A 21731-nucleotide genomic window follows, 5' to 3' on the forward strand; every position below is an offset into this window, starting at 1 on the left:
CTGATTTTCTAGAGCTGACCAGGAGCTATGAGGGCCCGTCACTGTCTGACTTTGACCGGGGCTTTTGTACGGATCAGAGTCTGTCTTTATCAGCGCTTTCAGCCGATGGCTTCCTCAGACCAAACAAAGGCATTGTGCTGGAGTATCCCGAGCCCAACCCTGCTGTTGCAGCATGTCTGAACTACTCCACAAGCCTTTTATCACCTTTAGTTGCCCTCAACAAGAACGTCCTCTCTCCAGGCAGCAGCTTGAGCACAGCTCTGGGCAGTCCAGTGGAAGGCAAGTCCTCCACACCCTACGAGAAAGTCAGGTTTCAGAAACCTGTCCTGGCCAGCTCGCTGGACCTGTCCTGCGTCGATTTGACCACCACTCACCCGTCATGGGAAGTGTCCTTTGTGAAGGCCATAGTTGAGAGCCCAAAGTCATGTTTGGAGTCCACATGGAGTCCTATAAACCTGTCGGCCGCTCCTGAGGGCTCTCTGGTGTCGTCAGGGAGGTCACCTCACCCAAACACTTCAGAGGAGCTTCAGCGCTCGTGGAAGGAGATGGTCCGGCAGGGATCTGCAATCCAAGATCTCAGAGAGGAACAGAGCTCATCTAACTTGGCCATTTGATAGACACCATGTTTTAGGTATGTATGTGCACTGATGCTAATCTTGGAAAAGCTTGGTTTGTTCTAATATGTGTTTTTATTTTGCAGGCTTCTTACTGTGATTCTTACTAGAACGCTACCCATGTTTATATAAATGTATTTAATGAAAAATAAAGTGACTTGCCTTCATTAATGTTACAAAGAATCTACTCAAATGAATGTCTCCGTGTGAGCTTGCACGATCAATAACATGTTTCAGATGTTTCGCCCACTGTGGAAATTTAGGCTGTAGAATACAGCGGCAATAAAGGGTCCATATAACTGAGACTGCAAGTGAAAATGCTTCTATATTGTTATTTTCTAAATGAATCCATGCCTGTCTGCTGCTGTTGTCCTGGGCCTCTGGAGTGTCCAGTCCTGCTCCATGAGGGCCAATGTCCTGCAGATTTTAGCTCCAACAAACACACTTGCCTGGAAGTTTCTAGTGAGCCTGAAGACCATTATCTTAATCAGCTGGGTTTGAGCTGAATTCAACAGGACAGCGGCCCTCCAGGAACAGCTTTGAACATCCCTGCTCAAGAGTCCCCTGGCATTTACGTTCAGCTGACTGGCTCACATCAACCTGAGAATAAAACTGAGTGGATGTAGCGGATATTTAGTGTATACTATACTTTCTGGAGGTCCTGCATAAGTGAAACAAATGAGACTGTCACTTTTTCATTTAATGCCACATTTTTTTTCCCCTCCTGTAAAAATTGTAAAGCAGTGTATAATCCTGAATATCAATCTCTGCTATTGATCAGATTTGGGATTTGGATCCCAACGTGTATGTATACAAATGCTCCGACATGAGAAAACAAAGCTCATATTTGTTGGAAAAAAACGACAACTCCTTGTTACAAGAAATGTAGTGGATTCTTTAAACCATATGCCTGAGAAAGTTCATAATGAAGAAAGTTCTGATAAACCACACCTGGCTTTTCTTGCACTGGATGTAAAGCACATGTGGTTCGTTTGCAGTTTGAGTGTCTATACTGTACATATTCACACAGATCTCAAAAACAAGTCCTCGCTGCAGAACTCCAGAGACCCATGGCCTGTCTGCTTCAATACATGTTGAACCTTGCTTCTGTGGTGTCAATATCGTGCTCCTGGAGGAAAGGGGAGAAGTAGCAGTTTTAGAGTAATAATTCAGCCAAAAGTGATCAGTTATTCAAACCACATTGATTTCTGTCCTCCGTCAAACACAAAAAGAGATTTTAGGCAGAATGATTAAGATGCTCTTTTCAATAAAGGAAATGATTTCAAGTGATGGTTGCTTTTAGAGCTTGGCAGTATAAATACAAACAAGGCAACATTATACACAAGTATCATAAAAGCAGCTTTCATTCTTTATTCTCTTTAGTCTTTTGATGTAAGTTTAATGTTGTGAAGGGTTTAAAAGTTTTTGGGTCCTCTTCTGAGCCTGGTACTTTCATTGTGTGGAAAAGTGCAGCTTTTTGCCAAATATTTCCTTTTCTTGTTTCATGGAAAAAGAAAACCATACAGGTTTGATACCTGTGGTGCACAAATGATGATCCACACAATGATTTCACAGTTAACGACTAAATAAATGGTCAAATAGAAATGTTTCCGCATGTTCAACTTACTTGATTGATTTTCTTAAACTCCACCACCTGGAAGAAGACGTGTTCCAGTATGTGCTTGGCGTCTCTTTTGTCCTTGTCTAACTTCCCTGTCACTCCTAAGATGTCTCCACATTTACGTACATAAAACTCCAGATCATCATCGGTACCTTACAGAAGATGAGACATCCATTACTAATCAATAAGCAACTACTCAAACTAGACACAATGACAGTATTAGAAGTCTTTCTGAGCATTTGAACAAATGGCAGAGACTCACATTTATTTGAGAGCTGAGCCAGCCTCACTTTCTCAGAAGAAAAGGTCTCATCAAGGTCAAAAAGGTCAAGCATGGGTGGCGGAAGGTCCCTAAATGCCGGCTGAAAGACCTGAACACAAAACAAAGCCTTGGTGAAACAGATCATCTACACACAGACCCATAAACAAGACAACATACTAGTTGTGAACTATGTAGTACATTTAGCATGGAATAATGCAGGAAAATCAAGGCAATAATAATGATTTGATCCATCATAGAGAACTGCAGGGATGATGTCAGATGTTAGCATCGTCACACTGGACCCAGTTGCATAAACTTAGCCACTATGTTAAGACTGCGTCCTGAGAACTAGTCTGACCAGCTAGCAGTTAGCCAAGGGGTTACTGAGTCTTATTTTTAGGATTCAAATTAGACCAATCTACATTTTAAAGGGGTCAGGAACTGCCTGTTTTTTTTGTATTGTTCTCTGAGGTCCTCTTATAATGTTATCAAGATTTTTACATCAAACAACATCACAATTTAGAAGTAATAGGCTATTTTCTGTCCTGTTTTTGACCCCCCTCATCAGAACGTAAACGAACCCACGATAAAACAGTGACACTTCATTAAAAATAAAGTTCATCCACTTTTTCCTAACGTTGGAATCAGAAGTCAACGCAAACACTGTTATTCCACAGCTTGGCACTGCACGTCTTGTCTTCTGAGCATCTTTAGGTTTCTGTGTAGACCTGTGCGTTCACCACTCTTGTTATTTACACATTTGTGAATCGGTGGGCGGGGCTGAACAGGCAGCGATGTAGAATCAGTGGGCGGGGCTGAACAGGCAGCGATGTAGAATCGGTGGGCGGGGCTAAACAGGCAGCGATGTAGAATCAGTGGGCGGGGCTAAACAGGCAGCGATGTGGAATCGGTGGGCGGGGCTAAACAGGCAGCGATGTAGAATCAGTGGGCGGGGCTAAACAGGCAGCGATGTGGAATCGGTGGGCGGGGCTAAACAGGCAGCGATGTAGAATCAGTGGGCGGGGCTAAACAGGCAGTGATGTAAATCGGTGGGCGGGTCTGAACAGGCAGTGATGTGGAACCGGTGGGCGGGGCTAAACAGGCAGTGATGTAAATCGGTGGGTGGGGCTAAACAGGCAGTGATGTAGAAGTAGGCGTTAATCATCATCTGTGGAGGCGGTGCTTAGCCACACTATTACATCATAGAGTAGAACACGCCACAAGCTGTTGTTTTGGCAGACTGCCTTCAATATAAACTGTTTTTAGAGTAACGCCAAAATTTTGAGTTCTGAAACATACAGGATGTTTTTAAAGTACACCTTTTATTTGTCAAAAGAGGGAATTTTAGTTTACAGCTTTCCCAACTGTTATGACCATTCTCATTGAAAAAATTAACTTGCAACACTTACTACAGCCTTTTACACCACCGGCCACTGAAGTGGGTTTTTGGTTTAATGTCTGAAATAAGGTAGGTTTTTACCACAAGCTCAAGATATTTTCACATTTTATTCTACAGCCTGTAAGATAAAAGCAATGCCCCCTTATAATATTTTTAAAGATTGTACTTGTCCTTTTGCTAACAAGTGTCTAAATGGGACTACAGAGGTTGAACCGGTAAACTCATTTACTCACTAATCGCTTTCACAGTCTTGTGTTTATTATCGCACTCTTGAAATCTATTCTAACTCGAATTTTCAGGGATTTTTTTTTTTTTTTTATGACGACTGAAAGATTTGTTGGAACCTTAATGGTAGAAGTCATGGCCATGATGTATTTTATTTATAGTGCACAATTAGCTATTTACTTCTGCCTTTAGGCTTCAAAATTCATAAAAGTTGTGCTTGTTTGTGAAGATTATTAGGCACAAAGCTTTCTGCGATAAACCAAGAGCCAGTGGAAAAATTAGGTAACACTTTCTGTGAAGCCTGTAGTTATAATACATTATAAAGGTATTCTTAAGGCATTAAAATTAATTCATAATGCACTATAAATAACTTATGAATATTCATGAGATGATACAACATATTATAAAGAACAGTTTTAATGTTTTATAATATTTACTTATTTGTGGTTATAGCGTTTAAGAGTATGATGATTTATAACACAGTGAACACATTGCATCCACTTAAGTTACAATGGATTATATTTCTCATAGTTATGTGTTATAAGTCTTATATCTTTCCACGTTACTCATGTTACTTTACTTAAAGCAGACAAAGACCACTTATACGTAATAATAATACCAATATATATATATATTTTTTTTTTTCTCTCAAACAGCCATAAGATCAGATATCAGATCAGATGAATGTGTAATGACATTTGCTTTGAATTTATTTTTTATAATATCAGTTTGATTATGTTGATGGCACCGTTTAGACAGCTGTTGATAAGTAACTCTGCAGCCTCATGTTAACTAGCAGTCATGAGAGTATTAGTAGTGTGTCTGCTGAATATACTGTATGCTAACGCTTTATTTTGATGGTTCCTCAACAGACATAATGAGTATAGGATACTTTGCAAGTATATGTGAACATTCTTCCTACCCTACCTAAGTCAACTAACACAATTAGTTTGATATATATATAAACATTGCACTCAAGAGATGTAGTAAGGTATTGTGCAGATCTTAAATAAACAATGATATAGCCCATTATAAAGTATATTATAAAGCATATTTAATATGGTGTTCATTGTGTGTTATAATCATAATCTTAAAAATTATAACCACAAATACGTAAGTACTATAATGTATTATAACTGTTGTTATGATTATTCATGAGATTTAACACATTATAAGGTATTTTATAATGCATTATGCATTCATTATAATGCCTAAAGAATACGCTTATAATGTATTATAAACACAGACTTCACAGAAAGTGTTACCAAAAATTATATTGGGTTTTTGTCGAGGGAATCAGGGTGATGCTGACTTCTGGGTTGGTCTACAAAAATACACCATCACTGCAGCGCTCCATTTCATTGGATTATAAAAAGTAAGCTATGATATAATTGGTCAGAATTGCATTTCTCCACCCATGCAGCCTTGGTTGCATCAGCAGAATAAAAAAGTTGCAACAGAGATGGACAAAGTTTGGTTTGGTTACATTTTTTCTTTTTTGTCCTACGGTAACGAATAAACTCTATGCTAATGTGCGTTTGGAAACAGACTCACGGCAGGCTGCAGCGGAGGCAGAGGTGTTTCAAACTGTGGTGTGATCAGCTGGAGAGGTTCATGTTTGACATTCAGCTGCTTGTAAGCACTAAAAAATACAGACATGACAGCAGTTATTGCTTCAGTGCTTGTCTGATTGGCCAAATACACGACTCGCGTCTTTGTGTGACAGTGGTAGTTCTTATTTACCAATTCTTGTAGTTTTAAAGCACACAAGAATAGTTTTAACGTTCACACTGAATGTACGACTTCGGTAAGAGCACAACATGAAAGCCTCCTTAAGAAATGTTAACTGAAGGCAGCTCTTACTCCAGGACAGAGGGAAGAGTGTTTGTGTGCAGCTTCAGCAAAGACATGTCAAACAGAGATGTGAAATCTCGCGGGTTCTCGTCTCCTTCCTGCAGACACACTCTCAGATGGTCGGACAGACTCCCTGTGTCCGGCAGCATGGTGTAGTCTGTGATCTGGGAAAAAATGAAGCCAGTTTACACAGTGAAAAACAGTGTCACTTCACAGCCCTGAAGCATGACCTGTGCTCCCAGTCAAGGCCCTTCAAATGTTTGCGATCAGGAAGATATTAAAATAAATCAGTACTTTTATTCAGCAAGGATGCATTATATTGATCAAAAGTAACAGTAAAGACATTTCATATAAATTCTGTTCTTTGTAATCAAAGAATCCTGAAAAATGTTTCAAAAATGACGATAATAATCAGAAATGATTCTTGAGATTCATCAAATCTGCATTTCTGAAGAATCATGTCTGGAGACTGGAGCAATGATGCTGAAAATTCAGCTTTGATCACAGGATTAAATGACATTTTAATATTTATTACAGTAGATAAAATGTATCTGAAATTTTAATAATACTTCACGACATTACAGTTTTTACTGTAAATAAATGCAGCCTTGGTGACCATAAGATAATTCTTTTAAAACATTTTAAAAACGTTTGAATGGTAGTGTAAAATATGAGTTTCCTAATCAGACATTGGACATGAACAGTCTCTCAAGTCATATTCACTACTGGGAAACTCTGAGATAATTTGATACCATTTTCCGAGTTAGATGAGCCATAAACTTTAAACATGGACAATAGCTGCTGATGTCAAAGCTGTTCTTTATTTGTTTTTCCACAACAACTACATCACTTTGTCTTGTCAATAAAGTAGTGCATATACAGTGCCCTCCAGAAGTATTGGAACAGTAAGGCCTATTCCTTTATTTTTGCTGTAGACTGAAAACATTTTGACATCAAAAGATGAATATGAGATGAGAGATTAACATTTCAGCTTTTATTTACAGGTATTTTCATCTGGATCTGATACACAACTCAGAAGATAGCACCTTTTGTTTGAACCCACCCATTTTTCATGTTACCAAAAGTATTGGAACAGATAGAATTAACAGATTAAAGTGAAAAAGACTTAATATTTAGTAGCAAATCCTTTGCTTTCATTAACTGCATCAAGCCTGTGACCCATTGACATCACCAAACTTTTGCATTCTTCTTTTGTGATGCTTTTCCAGGCTTTCACCGCAGCCTCTTCAGTCTCTTCTTTACCAGGTAAAATGCATACTCTACAGGGTTTAAGTGTGGAGATTGACTAAACCTTCCACTTCTTGCCCCTGATGAGCTCCTTTGTTGTTTTGGGACTATGTTTTGGGTCATTATCTTGCTGCATGATGAAGGATCTCCCAATCAGTTTGGTTGCATCTTTCTCTAAATTGCCAGACAGAATATTTCTGTAGACTTCTGAGTTAATTTAGCTGCTGCCATCATGTGTTACATCATTAATGAAGATTAATGAGCCTGTCCCAGAAGAAGCGATGAAAGCCCAAGCCATTACATTACTTGTGTAATGTGTACTATAATGTACACCTGTGTACACTGTGTTTCAGATGAGCTTGTATGTTTGGGATCATGAGCAGATCCTTTCTTTCTCCAAACTTTAGCCTTTCCATCACTTTGGTCCATAAAACCTTGTCCCAGAATTGTTGAGGCTCGTCTCCTATTCTTCTTGCTAATGAGTGGTTTGCATCTTCTGGTGTAGCCTCTGTACTTTTGTTCATGAAGTCTTCTGAGAACAGTAGATTGTGATACCTTCACTCCTGCCCTCTGGAGGTTGTTGCTGATGTCACTAACAGTTGTTTTAGGTTCTTTCTTTACAGCTGTCACAATGTTTCTGTCATCAACTGCAGATGTTTTCCTTGATCTACCCGTTTGAGGTGTTACGTAGTACACCAGTGGTTTCTTTCTTCCTCAGGAGATTCTAAATGGTTGTAATTGCTATTGCCAGTGTTTGTGCAATGGTTTGATTGATTTTTCATCTTCTCTCAGCTTCACAATTGCTCGATTTTCACCCATAGACACCTCTCTGGTTTTCATGTTGGTTAAATGTCTAACTAACTATAAATGCAGTCTGCACGGATCTGAAACTGAATGCAGACATTCAGTGCTATTTATTGTTTGAATAATCAACTAATAGGACACACCAGGGCAACAAAACACACCTGTAAGTCACATGTTCCAATACTTTTGGTAACATGAAAAATGGGTGGGTTCAAACAAAAGGTGCTATCTTCTAAGTTGTGTATCAGATCCAGATGAAAATACCTGTAAATAAAAGCTGAAATGTTAATCTCTCATCTCATATTCATCTTTTGATGTAAAACCCAAATGTTTACAGTCTACAGCAAAAATAAAGGAATTGGCCTTACTGTTCCAATACTTCTGGAGGGTACTGTATATATATATATATATATATATATATATATATATGAACATTTGAAGTATGTTTTCTAAACAGTGAAATAAGCATGTATTTCACTGAAATTACAGAATCTAGCACGGTGGATATTTATATGGTTGTCAACCAATGGGATGCTACATTTTTATCTTTCCGATTCCGACAACAAAGCACTTGAATGCAACATGACTTTATCAGCGTGAAATACAAAATTTGCGACAGCACGTGAAGGCAACATAGGTTAAGCAGGTGACTAGTGTAAGCGCTCACCTCTGGGTCCTCTGCATCTATCTGGTTGAGAGGAATGCTATCTGTTGTAAGCCACTGGAAAACAACATCCTGGAACGTAGACGTTATATTGTATTAAAATACATTAAATTGTGAAAGAATAAATAAGGTTTTACATTTGTGAAGGAAATGTGAGTGATGCTTGCTCCTGCAAAACTCAATACCACAATCCTAAAGCCGTGGTCACACTAGACTTTGGCTGATGATACACGGGGCAACTTCTCCAGCAATGAAAGCCTGGAAAGACACAGAGCCCACGACTGATCTAAAACATCCAAACAGAAATTTGTTACCCATTCTCAATTAGGAAGTGCCCAAGCAACGTTGCTCAAAAAAAGTTGTCCGGCAAAATTGCTCAAAAAGTTGCCCCATGTATTATCAGCCTTTGAGCACGTAACATTTACATGGAAACTGCAACGGTTTTAATATGACGTCACACAACATAATACTACATATAATACCATCAAAAAATAATAAAACAAATACATACTCTACTTCTGCAGATCTAAAGTTTGCACATTTCCATCTAAAGGCTTGAATACAGAACACAACTTTTAAAATCTAAACAACCACTATCCATTAAACACTCGGCTTAAAATATTTGATCTCCTTCAGAATCAAAGTCTGAAGCTATAAAGTCAGAGTCTGTGCCTTCATCACTATACAATTTTCTGTGAAATCTGTCAACTTCAACTGCCCAAAATCTGCAGACTGGCTCTGACTTTTGGCAACTGACGGAAAAATCAGAAGAAAGACACTCATACAGGTTTGGAACCACTTGACAGTTAATAAACAATGACAAAAATGTTTTATTTTATCCTTTAAGCCACATTATTTGAGAAATCACCCCTGATCAAATCCATCAGGACAAGCTATGGGTGAAAGTTTGAGGGATAGCTCAAAGTACTAATTTGATTCAGATAGCAGTACTAATCAACTCCTGATTACACTTTGAACAAACCTCTAACCCTTTGACGTTTTGCAATAGCAACTGGATACCTTACCATTATTTTACTATTCTCCTCCTTGTCCAGGTACTGGTCACTGAACATGTGACATGAGCCCAGAACGGCCAACTTGCCAGCGTTCTTGATACAAACAGAGACACAGTCAGAGCACAGAAGAAAGCAGAATGAGTTAAACACAAATAAGATAAACTGTACACACCTTAGGCTGATGGAAGGCCAGAACGGGCCTGTTGAGGGGAAAGCACACAGAGCCGGTGGACAGGACAGCCACCGCAGGCTTCATCACATTTAATGTGGCCCCGTAAGGGTATACGAATGTAAGTGCCCTGTTTAATCATCAAATAAGAACTCATTACGCTTTCTTATGTGGAACTTTATAAAATCACTCCATCTCAGCATGGTTACACCTCAAATATTGTTAATGTTAACAACAACAACATGAACAGAACACTCAGCTGAAGCTTACTGTGAACGGTTCCCTGTATTCTCTTCATCAATCACCCCAGTCACCACTTTACCAGCGGCTCGACTGATCTCTCTGAAATATAACAGAGATAACAATCATTTCAATTCTGTAGTTACTGTAATCTCTACACAAATCCACAGAGAAATGGGAGACACAAACCTGTTCAGAACGCCATTGGACACTAGTGCTTCTTTGGGATGGAAATATTTATAATAGACGTTCCTTATTACTGCATCTGGAAATCCATTAGAAAAAAAGAGTTAAATTTCAGAAACATAAACTTGCACTCACCTCTTCCAGGATGAGCACATTGTAAATGTCTAAATTCAAGTTTCTGGTTTATGTGAGGCACAAAATAAATAATGCCAAGGTGGTGGAGGCATCCTGACAACATATTAAAGAATAGCAGCTATTTTACCAAGCAGTTGGGTTTAAATAATGTTAATAGCAAAATACTATGATATTCATGACAAGATACTAAATACAGCATACCTTGAAAAATATGTTTGAAATATGTTTGACAACCTCTGACATTTTTGAGTCATTAAATAAAGAAATTGTTTTTTTTAAATGGTTTGTATTTTAAAACAAACTAAAGTTTTAATATACATATATATATATATAACATCAGCAATAAACAGTATCCGAATTAACGTGATTAAATTGATGTGTAGATGACATTGAAAACGATATACACTCACCATTGTTAACCATAACGCCAAACTCTTCCAGGAGGAAGTTGATATTAGTGTCATATTTCATTTCTCCTCCTTCTCCGAGCATCACAAGAAGACCTCCACCGCTGTCCAGATACTGCTTGAGAACCTCCAACTGAAGGACAGCAAATATACAGCAATCGATGAGCTGACCTTCTACGAGCTGTACTCATCTATATATGTGCTGCAGATTCTGACCTCAGCAGCGGTGAACTTCTCTCGAGGGCCTGCAGTGACCCATAACTTGACTCCTTGCAGTTTCTCCAGGGTGAGCTCCTCTTTGATGCTGAAGAACATGTATAGTTCAGTAATGCGCAGTGTTCTGCTTATTTATTATATGACTCATTTCTAATGGCTATTTTAGCATGTCTGTAAATGAAACATCATATTCAGATTCTGTGCTATAGATGTCCAGTAATGTAGTGAATCACATCTGTAAACATGTATGAGGTTACACCTTTGAATCTTCCACTGTGCTCTTAATTTCTTCTGCATGGACTTGTATCCAGAGCTGGAGGTGAAGAGCTCTCGTTTGGATGCGTTGAAAATAAGGATATTTCGTTGCTCCATGTTGGCATATGTCTCAGGATACACTATTTACAAGATTACTGTCTCTAATATAACTTACAAACCACGATTCTTTCGTCGCTGTTTTCTTCTGCCACACAGGCTGATGGTGTATTGAGAATTTCAATACATTATCGCCTCAATCCTGACGTTAAACGACAGCAGAGCGACAACTGCAAAATATACACAAACTGTAAATATCCGCCTGTCACCGTTACGAGCGGCTAAGCTAGCAAGCTAATGCTAATAACACTCGCTACACAACTGATCAACCCTGTTAACGGAGCCGATCTAACTTGAAGGTTATAATGTTACAGTATATAAAATGTAAATGCTTCTAAAAGCGAAAAAGGAATAAAAGTTGCCGCTGAACTCACAATGTTGTGACGGCCGTGAGCGATGCATTGTGGGTATTTGTAAACAACACAAGCGTAACCAGGGGCGCTTCCTCCATAGCAACTCTGTCGGGAACAGGTCTCTAGTGAAAAGATGAGACACATCCCTGGAGGAGGACCAGACGTCCCGGTGTTTGGGTGTTTGTTGTCCTGTCCGTGACTGGAGATGTCCCTGTTTTACAGAGGAAGCTTCGAGCTCGCACTTTTTAGAAACCCAGTCATGCAAGTGATATGAAGAATATAAGTTATTTCAGGGAAACTAAATATGTGTCATGCATATATGTTTTCTTCTATTATATTCGTACTGGTATTAAATTGCACAGATAATGAGTAAATTAATTGATCAGAGACAGAGATTCAACACACACACGCACACACACTTTTATTTGTGCACGTGACTTGATCTATGAATGTGTTGTAGATGCTTCCTCCTACGGAGGCTTTTGGCTGCTGTATTAATTTTTATTTACCACCAGAAACAGAAAATCTTCCAGAAATGTTGCTTGTGGCTTTATATTAAATATTATTTTCTTGCACGTACTAGATTGTTTATAATGCCAACATGTTAGGAAGTGTTTTGTCAAATCATAATAGAGCAAATAATTTGGGCATGGGTGGAAGATAGCCTACTGGATACCGAGGGGTTAGGAGGCAATCTGCACTTGTTCTCCTCCACAAACTACATTTGCTTTCATTTCTTTTGGAGTTCCTTTGTATCGTTTGTAGAACAATTCACCATCTTGAACCACCATATTTCATGATAATACAACACTTATATAAATTTCAATTTTGAAAAATATTTAAGTATTAAATTTGCAGTGACCCTCTCATGATTACACAAACATCTTTTTTAAAAAGAGCTTGATTTTCTACATTTTATGATGGCCAAAAGGCACCGAATAACAGGAATGACCCTGTCGTGATAACTAGGATGTTAGAATTTTATATTTGTTTAATTATTAGTTTATTCTTTTTTCAAATAAATTTATTTATTTGTTTATGTGCTACTACATAGTAGGCCTATTTATAATTGATAATGAAATTGAAATCTGATAAATTGTAAATAGTGTCTGGGCTCATTCCAGCTTGGACAGACAAGGACTCTTCTTCTTCTTCTTCTTTCAGGGGGTGAGGGTGGATGAGCACAGTGCCATGATATTAACAATGACAATAATATAACAGTTCACACAACCCCAGAATGAGCTACTATCACATTCATCTTACCTTCAATTTCAAACTTGCTTGCTCTCTTTCTGAAAGTGTTTTTTTGTTTGTTTTTTTCCAGTCTTTGTTAGAATATCAAGGTACGTTCCTGAGGTTTTGTAAGTTGTGATTTGTTTGTATAGGTCTGGATCCATGGGTCGATTAAACATGGATTGAATCAAACAAACACATCTGCCAAGTAGCCTACACAGTGATACAGCCTACAGCTGTCTGAGGATGAGTTTCTTCCACCTATACCCTATTTATAGCCTTCCTATTAAAGCAGATCAGAATCAAAACCAGAATCACTTTAATTGCCTTTTTATGTGGCAGTTGTGTGTGTGTGTGTGTGTGTGTGTGTGTGTGTGTGTTTTGAAGACAACCCCAATAATGTGGAATCAAGTCAATTTAATTTATATACAACAGTTTCAAAGCAACTTTACAGACATTCATAATGTTAATGTTTAGAAAAGCTTATTTAGTAAGTTATATTTTACATAAGTAATATTGCATGTTGAGCAGATTAGGGTTACAATGCTTAGTAAATATCATCTTTAGTCCAAGATGTTTCACCAGCACAAGATTCTTGTGTCTCTGATCATGCAAAGCTGACACTGGACAGGGGAGTATTAAGCAACACCTGCCAAAATCATCCTCCCCTAGATTACAGGCTTCTTACTGTAGGCTTGAGCATTAGATCCAATAAATGTTTTTGGCAGGTACAGTGTATGAATTTAGTATCGATTAATTATTAATTAATTCTTTAATCAGTAAACATTCTCTCTCACACACACGGAGAGAGAGACTGGCACGAATATTACTGAACCCAAATGTAGGAGTTTAATTAAGATTATCAGTAACACCAAAGCAGTTTTAGGCACGTTTTTGCATCTTTTTGGGGGGAGTGCCCCCCTCTCTCTCAACTTTTTGGACTCAGCTCTCACAGGACCTATCATATTTGTTGGGTACTGAGATATGTTTTGACTGCGCGCCATTTTTTCATGAATTAATTTTGGGACTTCACCTTGTCCGTCCAACAAAGATCTTTACTGTGAGCTGCTCTCACAGCAGCAAAACAATTGCTGGTCAACCGCTGGAGTCCTCCTCACAGAATGGACGGACGAACCGGGGGCCTGTACCATGATGGTGGCTGAACAAACTCAGGGTTACAGGATTAGTTTTGAGATGACAAAACCAAACCAGTCCAATCCGGCTTTGTTGGTAGTACCATGAAGCTGATCATCAACTTTCTCTGTGAGTTAATGGAGCGCGTGCACATGAAAGTGTGACATCAGTAATGAGCAGCCAATCACATGCCTTGAAACTGTGATTCACTTCTCGTGAGAGTCAGTGCGATTCACTTCCAAAGATTAAACGATTGAACAACATGAAGAATTTAAACACATTTACACAGCAAGATGAAACGATCGATCCATGAAAGAGGAAAACCTAAAGAAATCATTGTACTATGTAAGTGCAAGTACAAGTTGTAAAGTTAGTTTATAGAGTTGATAATATGTACAGGTATAAAAACACTTCAAAATCCAAGCTCATAAAGCTATTGTTTCTAAAACTTATTTATATTGCATATTATCTATATGTTTATATTAATTTAGAATAAAAGCTTAAAAATTTGAATTAATCTAAGCTGGCTTGTGTAATGGATTAAGGGTTAAATAACTGTATAAATGCTCCGGGAGTGTGTTCACTGCTGTGTGTGTGTGTGTGTGTGTGTGTGTTCACTGCTGTGTGTGTGTGTGTGTGTGTGTGTGTTCGCTGCTGTGTGTGTGTGTGTTCACTGCTGTGTGTGTGTGTTCACTGCTGTGTGTGTGTGTTCACTGCTGTGTGTGTGTGTTCACTGCTGTGTGTGTGTGTGTTCACTGCTGTGTGTGTGTGTTCACTGCTGTGTGTGTGTGTGTTCACTGCTGTGTGTGTGTGTTCACTGCTGTGTGTGTGTGTGTTCACTGCTGTGTGTGTGTGTGTTCACTGCTGTGTGTGTGTGTTCACTGCTGTGTGTGTGTGTTCACTGCTGTGTGTGTGTGTGTTCACTGCTGTGTGTGTGTGTTCACTGCTGTGTGTGTGTGTGTGTGTGTGTGTTCACTGCTGTGTGTGTGTGTGTTCACTGCTGTGTGTGTGTGTGTGTGTGTGTTCACTGCTGTGTGTGTGTGTGTGTTCACTGCTGTGTGTGTGTGTGTGTGTTCACTGCTGTGTGTGTGTGTTCACTGCTGTGTGTGTGTGTTCACTGCTGTGTGTGTGTGTTCACTGCTGTGTGTGTGTGTGTGTGTTCACTGCTGTGTGTGTGTGTTCACTGCTGTGTGTGTGTGTTCACTGCTGTGTGTGTGTGTGTGTTCACTGCTGTGTGTGTGTGTGTGTGTGTGTGTTCACTGCTGTGTGTGTGTGTGTGTTCACTGCTGTGTGTGTGTGTTCACTGCTGTGTGTGTGTGTGTGTTCACTGCTGTGTGTGTGTGTTCACTGCTGTGTGTGTGTGTTCATTGCTGTGTGTGTGTGTGTGTGTTCACTGCTGTGTGTGTGTGTTCACTGCTGTGTGTGTGTGTTCACTGCTGTGTGTGTGTGTTCACTGCTGTGTGTGTGTGTGTGTTCACTGCTGTGTGTGTGTGTTCACTGCTGTGTGTGTGTGTTCACTGCTGTACTGCTGTGTGTGTGTGTTCACTGCTGTGTGTGTGTGTGTGTTCACTGCTGTGTGTGGTGTGTTCACTGCTGTGTGTGTGTGTTCACTTCTGTGTGTGTGTGTGTGTTCACTGCTGTGTGTGTGTGTTCACTGCTGTGTGTGTGTGTTCACTGCTGTGTGTGTGTGTGTGTTCACTGCTGTGTGTGCGTGTGTGTGTGTTCACTGCTGTGTGTGTATGTGTTCACTGCTGTGTGTGTGTGTGTGTGTTCACTGCTGTGTGTGTGTGTTCACTGCTGTGTGTGTATGTGTTCACTGCTGTGTGTGTGTGTGTGTGTGTGTGTTCACTGCTGTGTGTGTGTGTGTGTGTGTGTGTGTGTGTTCACTGCTGTGTGTGTGTGTGTGTGTTCACTGCTGTGTGTGTGTGTTCACTGCTGTGTGTGTGTGTTCACTGCTGTGTGTGTGTGTGTTCACTGCTGTGTGTGTGTGTTCACGGTGTGTGTGTGTTCACTGCTGTGTGTGTGTGTGTGTGTGTGTGTTCACTGCTGTGTGTGTGTGTGTGTTCACTGCTGTGTGTGTGTGTGTTCACTGCTGTGTGTGTGTGTTCACTGCTGTGTGTGTGTGTGTGTTCACTGCTGTGTGTGTGTGTGTTCACTGCTGTGTGTGTGTGTTCACTGCTGTGTGTGTGTGTTCACTGCTGTGTGTGCGTGTGTTCACTGCTGTGTGTGTGTGTTCACTGCTGTGTGTGTGTGTTCACTGCTGTGTGTGTGTGTGTGTGTGTGTGTTCACTGCTGTGTGTGGTGTGTTCACTGCTGTGTGTGTGTGTTCACTGCTGTGTGTGTGTGTTCACTGCTGTGTGTGTGTGTTCACTGCTGTGTGTGTGTGTGTGTTCACTGCTGTGTGTGTGTGTTCACTGCTGTGTGTGAATGTGTTCACTGCTGTGTGTGTGTGTGTGTGTGTTCACTGCTGTGTGTGAATGTGTTCACTGCTGTGTGTGTGTGTGTGTGTGTTCACTGCTGTGTGTGTGCACGTTGGATGGGTTAAATGCAGAGCACGAATTCCGAGTATGGGTCACCAAACTTGGCTGTATGTCACTTCACTTCACTTGAATAATATAAAATAATCATAAAAATAATCATCTCTAAAAATCTTTAATTTGGAGGAGTGGCTTTATTGTGCCAGTTACTTGGTCAAATTTCGGTTTGAGATCTCTAAACCAGAACATAACCTGTCCCGGAGCAGTTACTATTGTGATGAACACTGCTAAAAGCCCAACCACTTTCATGGTACCTAAAACCCAGAGTTGGCGCAAACTAAACTGAAACTCCCCTGGCTAACCAGCTTCATGGTACAGGCCCCTGGACGGTGTATTTGCTGGACATTATCTCAGTGGTACTCTCTACTTCTCGTATACATGCATCTAACGTGAAAACTGTACATTCATGGCATTCAGCTTTTAATGTTGTGTCTTTTTTTCTAAAATCTTTGTAAAAAATATAATAATTTATCTATTAATATTAATTAATATATTTTTATTATTATTATTTATTTTATATATTTGTTTATTTTTTGTAAAGTCTACCAAGGGGTAGGTTCTGCATTTGTACAGCTGCTTTTTGTTTTGTACTACTGTTCCACAGAATATAATTCAATAAACAGCTGTTAAAAAAAAAAGAAAAAGATCAGTAACATAAAATCTAAAGTACAAAACAATCATATGATAATAAAGAATACTAACAAACTACTAAAAATGCAATCTATGTAAACATTTCCAAACTGTTTTCACACTTATGGCCGAATTGATATGCAATTAAAAAATGTATCATTAAATGTGCTGCAGTTTGATGCTGTCGTTGTGTGGATTGGGCAGAAACTAAACAAAAAGACTGGCGTATCTAGTGAACTGACGTCATGCGCGCGAGGGGGAGTTGGAGCTTCAGTACGTCATGCTGGGTACACACTAAACGATTTTTTTAATCTTATAAGATCTTCAAAATGTGAGAGACCACAAACATGAGGACAAACAATCCTCGATTTAACCGTTTTGCTCCTATAGTGTGTGGTGTCCTTGGGATCCCCCCACACATCAGGATTTCTGATCGTAAATATTAAACATGTTGAATATTTATGAATCGGGGCGCCTCCGACGTTCTTCCGAGCAGATTCAGTCACTCTTAACACACCTCACACCACAGGAAAATCTGATAAAATAATCTGTAGATCCCCCAAGATAATCGGGACATTACCTAGGATTGTCGGAAGGGGAGAAATCGGCCCAAAATCAGCCCGATTATTTTGTGGTGTGTACCCAGCATTACGCCTAAAGTCTTAAGACAAGTCATGTGTCGGCCCCCTCCCCCCGTGCAGGCAGGAAACGTAACCTTTGTCACAGAGGCTACACAAGACAGAGTCAAAGGTTCAGAAGGAAGAATTATAGCATCTCAAGCGTGTCTATTGCTATTTGAAACTATGAGAAAAATTGCAACAATTTACAAAACATAAGCATATGTCTAAACGGCGATATCTAGTAGGTGCGACACCTTACGCTTCGGTTTAACTAGAAGTTCCATTCTACACACATGTTGCAAAATGCATCTCCTGGTTTCTAATCGTTCTTTTACAAAGTAAGCAAAGTAACCATATAGCAATTAAAACCATCTGTGATCTCAAAATATACGGCACACTCTTAGTATAGCACTTAACATTTATATTTCTTTGACAGAAGTTTGAAGTTCCATTGTTCCTAAACTTTGCATAATGTGGAGAAAAAAAATCAGAAGTTATAAAGAGCAGTTTACAGCTCGTCAGGGACTTGATTGATATGAAAACTTTTATTTGTTATTGATGGGATTAATTTAAGTAAATTATTTAGCTTTTCCTCGAAAATTTGTGATTCTCTTGGGGGCATTGATTTCCTTTTAAGGTGTGATTTTGAGCCATTAAAATGAAATTGTAAATTATCATCTTGATATCATCCGTCTCCAACTTGAGCTGCTTTAACCTTTTCCCGTTCTGGGGGAGATATCTGCAATAAAGTTTTTACAAACTAAATAATTTTAGTGCGCCTGTTCAAACCTGTGGTTCTGAACTCGGGACATAATGAAATGAAAACTGTAAAAATTGATACTTAACTTAAACAAATTGAGGAAACCCCTTGCCTTAACATTATCAAGTAAATAATAATTTAAAAAATTAAGTTAAGTGAGAGTTGTGCGACAAGTGTCAAAGGCTGTAGACTTAATATACAATTTGTCTTGTGCTTCTGGTCTAAGGTTGAATATCTCAGAATGTGAGATAATGCCTGTTCTTGATTTGAATGATCAAATCCACAGTTAAATTTAGGCGTGTATATCACCAAACATCTTCATCCAGGATCGTCAAGTCCAAAAATATTCTTAATTTCTGGCTACAACAGGACGTATCTTTATATGGAGGAGTTGCAAAGTTGAAAAATAGAGGAGTTGAAAAATACTATTAATTAATTTGCTTATTTGCTAACATTCTCTCTTATGAGCAATTTATGAGGTACCATAGTTTCCCGACTCCTCCAAAAGACCTTAATAAAATGGTTAAAGCTGTTTCACCTGGATTAATTCACCTTGTTAAAAGTCACTCTTTATTTAATCCAAGGAGTTCAGTCATTACCTTTGCTGTTGGAAGGTGTTGATCTGTTACATAAGAAATGCAATAATAGGCATATGTGCCAAATGTTTCAGTTTAAAAGGAACATTTCTTCAAGAGGTTCTTGGTTGATGATATAGACTGCAAGGATCCTGGCTTTTATCTGGGAAATACTGTATTTCTAATAAGGCAAAGGAAACACATGTTAAAATTTTACATATATATCTGGTTAATTTTAATATTTCTAAATACACTGAGCAAAATTATAAACGCAACGAAAAATGGGGGCAAAAACAAAAGTATTGTGCAGTGTATTTGGACATTGACAGCTCATGCTCTTTTTGCAAACAACTGTCACGGTATAAAAGGTTTGAGCTTTGGATGTTCGGGGTTCATTCCGACTCCGTTGAACCCAAGGTACGACATGTCACTGCTATGCTACAAGAAACATCTTCATCAAGATCTTCAACGTCCTCATCACTTTTTCTTACATAAGATAAGTCACCCTTATATGATAAGTCTCCGGCTGAGTCAACCGGCTGCTGCCAGGAAGAACCAATGTTCCCTGAAGAACCATTTTGTGAAAGGTTGTGAAAGAACCATTTTTTTTTCTTGGTGCCATAATGAACCTTTTTATTTAAAGGTTCTACAAAGAACCACTGATGAAAAGGCTCTTTATGGCCCCATTTCTTCTAGATCAATATCCTCACATTTACCATACAATATTTTTACTTAATAGGATTGTTCATAAAATAATTGTGAAAAAAAAAATCCAGAAGTAACAAGACTTGACAATATATGATTAAAATGTTTATTGCATTTACAGTATACATGAATGCAGTATCATACCTCCATACTGTGTGTGTGTTTAATGATGTGGGCAAGCACTAGACTCACTGCAATCATTGTTTCCATGACTGATCGTCGCTGTCAGAGTACTCGATGATCACTGTGATACTCTGTGACAGGTAGAGGTTGCCCAGATGATGGCCCTTTCAGCCATTGCAAGAGAAGTTGGTTGTTCCAAATCTGTGATTTCTAGAATATTGCAGCTTTACAATGATACATATTCAAGTCCCCCAAAAAGGCTGGTCATCCACATAAGACAAATGCATGAGAGGACAGAATAATGCCGAGACTCTCAATGGAGAATCAGTTCTCAATTGCTTCAGTGCTGAACAGTGTAAGGATCTGACTCGGCACATTTAAGAGAAGTCGGACTGAAAGCCCCACTCTGCAGTGACCAAACCTCTCATCAGCAGAATTAAAAGGCTTTGCTGAGGAGCATGTTGTGTGGAGAGGAGAACTGGTCCAAAGTTCACTTCAGTGATGAGAGCGAGTTTAATTTATTTGGTTTGATGAGAAACATTGGGGACAGACTGAAGCCCAAGTGCATAAAGAAGTCAGTGAAAGGTGGAGGAAGTGTCATGTTTTAGATGCTGTTTTCTGCAGCAGGAGTTGAACCTCTTATACAGCTACATGGAAACTTCTTTAGCAACATGGGGTACTTTCCCTGCAAGCATCTCCCAATCAGCCAGCAATTTTCATGCAGGACAGTTCTCTCGTCATACTGCAAAACAGGTAAAGCAGTTTCAAGAACATTGACATTGTGAAATGGCCAGTCCAGAGTCCTGACCTAAACCTGGCTGGAAATCTCTGGAAAGTCTTTGGCGACAAAGAAACCCACTACAGTTACCTGGAAGAGACTAGAAGAGTGGACCAAGATCACACCAGCACAGAGGCTGCAGATGTGCTTAAGTCATTCAAAGCAGAGACCTCTACACTTCCTACTTCTAATGCTGTAACTCTCCAAAATATTAGTTGTAATCTTCTTTCATGCTAGTGGTAACTGTTCTCTAATTTTGATCTCCACTGTATTTAACTCGTATGCCGTACAGTTTACCTCAGTGGACCATTTACCATCAGAAGGAATGTGACAGTCGGTTTTATAAGCAAGAGATGATCTCATTTCAAATGACGGAGAACAAACAAAATCTGATTTTGTAAAGGAAATTTAAAAAAGTACCGTCCAAAAAAAAAAATATATTTTTATTTTTTTAATTGCTGTAACTTAAAATAATTTTATTTCAAACAATCCAGCAACACCCAATGTGTATAATTCTTCACTTAAAGACGTTCATAAGGAAGTTTAGACTTCAGATAATTTCACTTTCTAATGAAAGCTGTGAAGCACCAGGACCCAATGTTTCAGCTCAACAGGTTATATAATAGCAATTACACTGAAGACAGGACTAAAGATTAAATACTTTAAGCTCCTACCTATATTATAATGACCAATGGACTCTGAATACTTGAACACTGCGGTCTCCAGAGGGGAACAATGCTTCTACTGGAGCACAATATAATTTAGGTGTGACAAACACAGAGCCGACTGTGAGAAACACAGCAATAGTCTTCAAACATATCTACTCATATTTCAGGAAAGAAAACAGCAGC

General features: G+C 39.1%; 1 protein-coding gene across 2 annotated transcripts; it reads right to left on the bottom strand.

Annotated features, from left to right (window-relative positions):
• Nucleotides 1-1294: 1294 nt before the first annotated feature.
• LOC306855297 (intraflagellar transport protein 52 homolog) lies at nt 1295-12220 on the bottom strand. Of its 2 annotated transcripts, none has more exons than XM_079393875.1 (14): nt 11807-12220; nt 11320-11602; nt 11061-11148; nt 10848-10977; nt 10306-10381; nt 10147-10218; nt 9880-10006; nt 9717-9800; nt 8695-8763; nt 5985-6139; nt 5676-5763; nt 2498-2606; nt 2242-2387; nt 1295-1743 (listed from the first exon to the last, which is right to left on the bottom strand). In XM_079393875.1, exons 2-14 carry the CDS (start codon nt 11430-11432, stop codon nt 1699-1701), a joined length of 1302 nt encoding a protein of 433 aa, XP_079250001.1. In that variant the 5' UTR covers nt 11433-11602; nt 11807-12220; the 3' UTR covers nt 1295-1698. The 2 variants fall into 2 exon arrangements, with proteins under 2 accessions (XP_079250001.1, XP_079250002.1); XM_079393876.1 differs by having other exon boundaries at nt 11061-11231; nt 11807-11866.
• Between the last annotated feature and the right edge of the window lie 9511 nt (nt 12221-21731).

Source organism: Barbus barbus (assembly GCF_936440315.1).
Source record: "Barbus barbus genome assembly, chromosome: 35".
Taxonomy (NCBI): Eukaryota; Metazoa; Chordata; class Actinopteri; order Cypriniformes; family Cyprinidae; genus Barbus; species Barbus barbus.